Genomic DNA, 7039 nt, shown 5'->3' with positions numbered 1-7039 from the left:
TGTGCTTGCAGTGTGTGTGTGTGCTTGTATGGGAAACAGAGCATGGGAGATAGACTTACTGTAGAAGTACAGTATTCTATTCAATCCCGTTGCCAGCATTTGCACATTGAAACTGAACTTTTGACTCTGTTAGTGTGAAATTCAGCGAAGCAGGTGTATCTTAAGTTAATCTGATGATATGGATTATAATATGGCAATAAACCCGAGGATAAGATCTCAGCACTGTGTTGATTAGAATCTTTGGCCGGTGGGCTGAGCTGGCTGGAGAGTGGCCTGACTATTGATACCATATGAGAGGATGAGTCAAAATACTGAGCAGATGTGATGGTGCAGAGTCACAACAGGAAAAAAGGAAACCTAATTACATTTTATCTCAAAAGGTACTGAATTGGCTAAATAGAATTATATGTAGACTGATATAATTCCAACACAATGGCTTTAAAATATGTGCATGAAAAATATTTTTGGGGTTAAATGTACTTTTTCATCTTTGACTAGCTTCTACAGTTCACTCAAAGGTAAGTACAGGTCTCATTGAGTTACTAGAGTCAATCTCACATCTCAAAACCTGTCATAGCCTTTTTAAAAAATCTGACTTATTTCTGAGAAAAAAAAAACTGGGTTCACATCTGAGTATTAAACAAAGTGCTGGATCTGTGCTGGGAAGTAATTAAACTAATCTGTCTTGATTCCCCCTCTTACTCTGATGATTTTCCATCCCAGTGAAACCACAGCAGTGGAGAGTAGGAGCAGAAATGTATGGATGGAGTGAAATGAAGGAGAAAGTCTTTGCCGTGCAACCCGCTTGAATGATATATCCCTTCCACCAACTGCACCACCTGAAAAGGACATCACTTCCAAGAAGATTTTTTTTGTGGAAAGCACCAGTTGCCGACTGCAGACGAGGAGGAGAGAAAGAGAGTGAGAAGGGGGAGAAAAAGTGTTCCTGCGTCACGTTGCTTTAATTTGTTCACCAGCTGCCAATGAAAATGATGACCTGCAGAAGGTTTTTTTTCTTCCTCTCTTGGCACTGAATCTGCACTGCAAAACACATAGCTGGAGGCACACTCTGAACAAGTGTAATCTTTATAGTATGATGAATATCACAAAGAAGGCTGATAGGACGAGACCCAGCTCTCACACTGATTTCACTGATAAAACTGCTGCGTTTGTGCTGAATATGTGATCAGTGGCGCATGCGGCAAGTGCAAATCTGTCACCTGAACTTGGAGCTAAAGTTTGGTTATTAAGAACAACTTAACCCTCTAGTCCAGTCCATTTACTCAGTATTAGTAAGATAACCTCGTCCCCCTCCAATAAATCTGTAGATGAATCACATTAAAGCATGATAAAGACCTGTGCCACAGATTATTTTTCCTTGTCGTTTTACTTTATTAACGCTTTTAGGAAATTAGGCAAATTTTACAGGGAAAGGATTAAGGGGAAACAAACACAACGCCTCTCGGTGATGTTCTGTTTCAGGTGTCAAGGAGGGGCTCGTCTACCTCCTCACTTCCTGCATTCCCCATTACCATATATAAGCCCGAAAAAACGGACTTCTCCTGAAACACTCACAAAGTTCGCAAAGCGCAAAAACTACCCACTTGCAGCCCTCCCTCTCTCCGATCCCTCACAGAGGCTTAGAGGTGATACCGCCTTGGCAACGCAGGGACAAGGCAACGCAGGGACAAGGTACCGCCGCGCAAGGAAAAGTAAGAGGAATGCGACCGGTGTTGCTGTACTGTATTGTTACAAAGAGGGAGGTTTTAAACTTGATGTAAGCGTACCTGGATTGTAGTGCATCGCATTTTTAAACGACAATCCATTAAGTCTCTCTCTTTCTCTTTCTCTCTTTCTTTTTTAATTTTTCAGAGTCATCCAGGACGTAGGATATTCTCTTCTGCGGTTTGCTAAAGAGCAAACATGAAACCTCAGCTATTTACCTTAGACTTAGTACTCTTGTGCATATCTTGCGGAGCAAGTGCACTGGCAGTGACTATTCCTGTTGTGTCCACGTCGCCGCCAGCCGCCAATATCACCAGCCTTGGCGCAGCGCTCGACTTTGGAACAGACGCTGTGACTTTTTCAAAAACCAGGAGGAAGCGGTACATTAGTCAGAACGACATGCTCGCAATTCTTGATTACCACAACAAAGTGAGAGGCAAAGTGTTTCCTCCGGCATCCAATATGGAATACATGGTAGGTGACAGATTTTGATTTAAAAATATATATACATATATATATTGCACGATTTTACTGCAGCCATGTGTTCCATGAACAGGATATTTCACCTCCAACATGCACCAATCAAATATAAGAGCTATGAAAGTAATGCTAGCTCATTTTAATAGTCGCACTACTTTATTTAGGAAGCGTTTTTAGGGTCTACTTGACATCATCAGCTGTTCAGCAGATCATGCTGCAGCAGACCACCAAGGTAGTCACTTCCAAAAGAAGAGGGGTCATGTATGATACCAGAAGCCTGCTGTAATGGAAACATCTAGTTGACCTGTTAGATGTTAAAGAGTTTCAAGTCCAAAAACAGACTTGATGCTTGCATTTTGTTCATTTGGACTTATGCTATTTTGGCTGACAAACATAAGCTCTTAGACTGATGTGTTTCGATTTAAAACTGCCATTTCCAGCTCTTACGTTGTGTTACCAGTAAAATATTATTAGTGTTGTCCTTTTCCTCTATAAAATCATTCGACTACCTTTTGTTAAAGGGCTGCAGTCATGATCCATTCCTAATGGCACCCTTGTGTACAAGTGTACAACAAGCTCTTCAGCCTTCATTCATTATAATAAAAATGTATTCCTTGAAAGGGTCACTCAGTAAGGGTGACTAGGAAACAAAGTGTCTCCTCTTATGCAACTAATTCAGTGGATGATTTTTGGGTTTTGCCATAGCAACGCCTGCAACATTGCTAATAGCTCAGTGTGCCAACTCTTATCTCATATCGCTGCTAAATGAAGATCTTGTGCTGACATTTTCCCCTTGGTTATGTAATGGGTTTTCTTGCTTCCACCTAATCTCTGTGTGTTTTTAGGTGTGGGACGACACACTGGCAAAGACGGCCGAGGACTGGGCTCATGCCTGCCTGTGGGAGCATGGGCCGCCTCACCTCCTCAGGTTCCTGGGTCAAAACCTCTCAGTCAGGACAGGACGGTAGGTGACCTTTGACTCCCCCCCCTTCCCTGACATCTGCTGACCCTCTCTCAGCAGTCACGGTCGTTGCCTTGTTGCCCCCTTCTTCTTTCCCCTTAAGGTTTTTCCACTGTGACCTGGTGACTGGCTAAGGAATGCTCCTGTGACCCTTCAAATAAACACAAAAACCTTGCTTTCAGCCATGACCCATGAGGACAAAAGCCTGTCCCTTTTACTGGGTCTTGATTTTCCATTTGGAAACAGAGGGCACCTTCATGTGTTCCTACTTTTAGATTTTATTGAGGAGCCACATGGAGTACAGGCTATTTGAACATGTCCTTCTGAACTCATTAATACATCTCTAAAAAAAACAAAACAAGGAAACTGATGTTTCTTGTGGAGCCACAAAAATTGGTAAAAACCCTTTTTGTTTTGTTTTTTACTTTTTTTTTTGCCAGTATCTTAGTGTATAGGATACAAACATATCTAAAACTCAATGTGAAGAAGAAGATTTTTAAAATCATTATACTGACACTTATATATATCACAATATATCAAGGTGCTTTATTCACGATTCCTGTTTATGTGGCACTGAACCATTGAAAACCATGGAAACCATTGAAAGTCAGTTATTATAGTCATACCGAGGTGAGTGACTAAACTGGAAAACTAAAGGGTTTAAGATATGAGATGTCAGCCGATGGAGGAAACTAAAATATCTTCACACATACCTGGACAAAACTAGATCAGGGCTATAGTAAACAGTTCTTTAATCTTCTTCCAATTTGCCAAACAAAATAACAGATTTTCATAATTTTCCCATCATTTCACCTGCTGCTAGTAATTGCAAATGCTGTGATCTCCCATGTGCTTGAAAAAATTATAATGGCACAAGTTACAACTGATAATAGGAGTCTTGCTGAACTTTAAGTGTTCTGTTCACAGATATCGATCCATTCTTCAGCTGGTGAAGCCGTGGTATGATGAGGTGAAAGATTACGCCTTCCCCTACCCCCGTGACTGCAACCCTCGGTGCCCACTCAGATGCTACGGACCCATGTGTACCCATTACACACAGGTAGTAGTTGCACACTTACTCAGGCTACAGTAGAAATGCTGCTGGGGGGACTTCAAGTAACAGCTGTTCTTTTTAATTTGCAGATGGTTTGGGCAACATCCAACAAAGTCGGCTGTGCCGTGCACACGTGCCACAACATGAATGTGTGGGGTGCGGTGTGGAAAAGGGCGACATATTTAGTTTGCAACTACTCTCCTAAGTAAGTGTACTTGCTAACCTGACAGTTAACTGTGTGGTTCATGTTACACAATCTCACGTAGTGTAGCTTTCACGCTGAAAGGAAACCTTTTATTTCTAATGAACTTGTTAACCTGATGACGACACGCTGACGACAGGCTTAATCCTGACACAGTTTGCTCTGTTCTGTGCTTAGCTGCGAAATGCCACCCATTATGGTAGGAGCACCAAAGCACCGCAGGGCCACGAACCAAAAGAAAAAGTCTCTAAATATTTCAGAGAATCAAAGAACACTCAGACTTGTGACTGACTTGTGACCCGAGGTTCTTTAATCTCACTAGTTTGAGACATACGTGTGAGAATAACTGGCTCATGACCCACTTCTAGCTTGCTAACTGGGAATGTGGTCTCCGTGCTCTTGTGCTTTACACGGTCCTGCAGAGGTCACTGTTGTCATGGTCTACAACGAGAAGTTCTGTGCATGATGCCAGCTGGCTCTGGAATATGAAATAGTCACTGAAATCTGAACCTTATGTTTTTTACACATGTAAAAAAGCAATTTCACACCCATTTCCATTTAGGGATCATACTCAATGTTTCAGTCATATACCCAAAGATCTTCTACACAAGGTAGTCTTTCTGCTAATGAAGACCACAGAATGACTGAAAAAAATGGCTGAAAATCTATCGGTTAGGCAACTGCTACTTCCTTTCTAGCTCTGTGGTTATTTTTGTGGTTCATTCACACTAGATGTTACTGTCTTCCAGGGGTAACTGGATCGGAGAGGCTCCCTACAAAGTAGGCGTACCCTGCTCCGCATGCCCTCCCAGCTACGGGGGCTCGTGCAGCAACAACATGTGCTTCCCCGCTCTCAAGACAAACTACCTGCACTGGTTCAAATAAACAAAGGTTTCCTCTCAATATAAGCTGACAACCTACAGTACCACAGAGACATTATTTTAATCCAGTAAGGATTTGCACAATAGTCGTGGACCACGCTAATTTGTATATATGGGCTTATTTAAAGACAGAAACATGCATTTAAAGGCAGCGTAAAATTTTAGCTTTGATTACTTGTAAATAATCTGTAAATTAATTTGTTTTATACCAAAACTGCAAAGACTATTTTAACTGATGAAATATATTTAAATGTAAAATGGGTCCTTTTAACAGCGCAGACTGTACAGTGGTGCTAGAAACACATTTGGTTTTTACTATACCAGTTTACAGCTGACAGTGTGGTAATAAAGGACATTACTACCATCACAACTCCTCATAGCTGCTCACTTTGGTGCTACGGGCATCACACCACCATGCTGTGTGCTCTGCCTTCACAGGAATGCTCTGATATAAGGATCAAAGCTTTTGACCTCAGAGGGAAACCCCCCCCACACTGACAGTGTCAGCAGCTTATAAGCTCAAGTGTGCTGCAGTTGTGTCCGGCAGCAAGTTTGTTGACAAAAGTGCAGAATATACATCAGTTAGAGTGTGAAAGCAACTTGTCAAGTTACACAACACCTCAGTGGTTGGACGTTTGTTTAAAATGCAAAACAATGCATTTTCTCTGTGTACCATCACAGGTTTCATACAGTGTTCATGTCACTTTGTATTCTAAGAAGCACATAAAATCATTTGACCCACATATCTGTTATGTAGTCATATTTGTTATGGAAACTATTGGTATCCTACTGTATATTACCACTATATACAGTCTATTGATGTTGTTTATGTATTTCGTTATAATCACTGATGTAGCCAAGCTTTAGGCACTTGAGTGCACCTTAATTGTTTGTAAATTTCCAAAATACTCAAAAATTATTATTATTTTTGTATATGTAGATAATCATTATACTTTGATTATCTTCAAATATACTGTAAGTTATTCATTTTTATATTAAATATATATATATATATTTAAGTGATATTAATTTTTGTTTTGTAAAAGGATTGGAGTGCAATGAAATCATTTTTAATCAATCAGAAAAAAAAGAGTTAAAAAACAAAAGAAATTAACATTTTCAGCACTGATTGTGAACCTTTTCTCCGTTTGTGTTTTGTACTTGTAATAAAATGTTCTATTTTGATTGTTTGTTTGTTCCGTTGTATGTTTTGGACAGCTCATGTCGTCCCTCTGGCTAAAAGCAGTATCATTATCCAGCGTCTGCTCTGTGTTGTCTTAAATTGATTATCTTTCTGACTCTTTGATTCTCAATTAAAGAGTGCCCTTGAAAAGCCCCACATCCTGCGTATCAACAGCAAAAATGAGGAGAAAAGAAAACATCTTCAGGCTACAACCGAATCCTAATAAGAGAATGTTGACTTTGGCCCCGACGGTCTGTGTCTACATAAATGAACAGATAACTGATAGGGTTTCAGGGGACTGTCATGTTTGGGTTTCTCCACTGAAACCATTGACCTTACTGAGGGGGAGAAGCAAGGAGCAGCAAGAATGCTGGATGTAGAAAGAGGCGTATCATCGGAGACGTAGACAAATTGTAAGAATGAGATGGTCTAAAGAGTGGATGCAGAAAAATTAGTAAGAGGTAGAAACACAGGGAAGAAGACGCTGGTATGCGCAGCAGCATTGCACTATTAAACACTTTCATGATAACCTTTGCTTAGCTTGACAATTTCA

The 7039-nt window shown here is 40.6% G+C and overlaps 1 protein-coding gene across 2 annotated transcripts; it reads left to right on the top strand.

Annotated features, from left to right (window-relative positions):
* The first annotated feature begins 1509 nt into the window (after positions 1-1509).
* On the top strand, positions 1510-5667 carry pi15a (peptidase inhibitor 15a). 2 transcript variants are annotated; one of them, XM_085172207.1, is made up of 6 exons: positions 1510-1777; positions 1873-2199; positions 3051-3169; positions 4094-4226; positions 4310-4425; positions 5172-5667. In XM_085172207.1, the coding sequence occupies exons 2-6, from the start codon at positions 1924-1926 to the stop codon at positions 5305-5307; spliced, it is 780 nt and encodes a 259-aa protein (XP_085028333.1). In that variant the 5' UTR covers positions 1510-1777; positions 1873-1923; the 3' UTR covers positions 5308-5667. The 2 variants fall into 2 exon arrangements, with proteins under 2 accessions (XP_085028333.1, XP_085028332.1); XM_085172206.1 differs by having other exon boundaries at positions 1512-1712.
* The last annotated feature ends 1372 nt before the right edge of the window (positions 5668-7039 follow it).

This window comes from Neolamprologus multifasciatus, chromosome 9 (genome assembly GCF_963576455.1).
Source record: "Neolamprologus multifasciatus chromosome 9, fNeoMul1.2, whole genome shotgun sequence".
Classification (NCBI taxonomy): Eukaryota; Metazoa; Chordata; class Actinopteri; order Cichliformes; family Cichlidae; genus Neolamprologus; species Neolamprologus multifasciatus.
The sequence above is the reverse complement of the archived record's forward strand: the minus strand, read 5'-3'. Positions and strand labels throughout refer to the sequence as shown.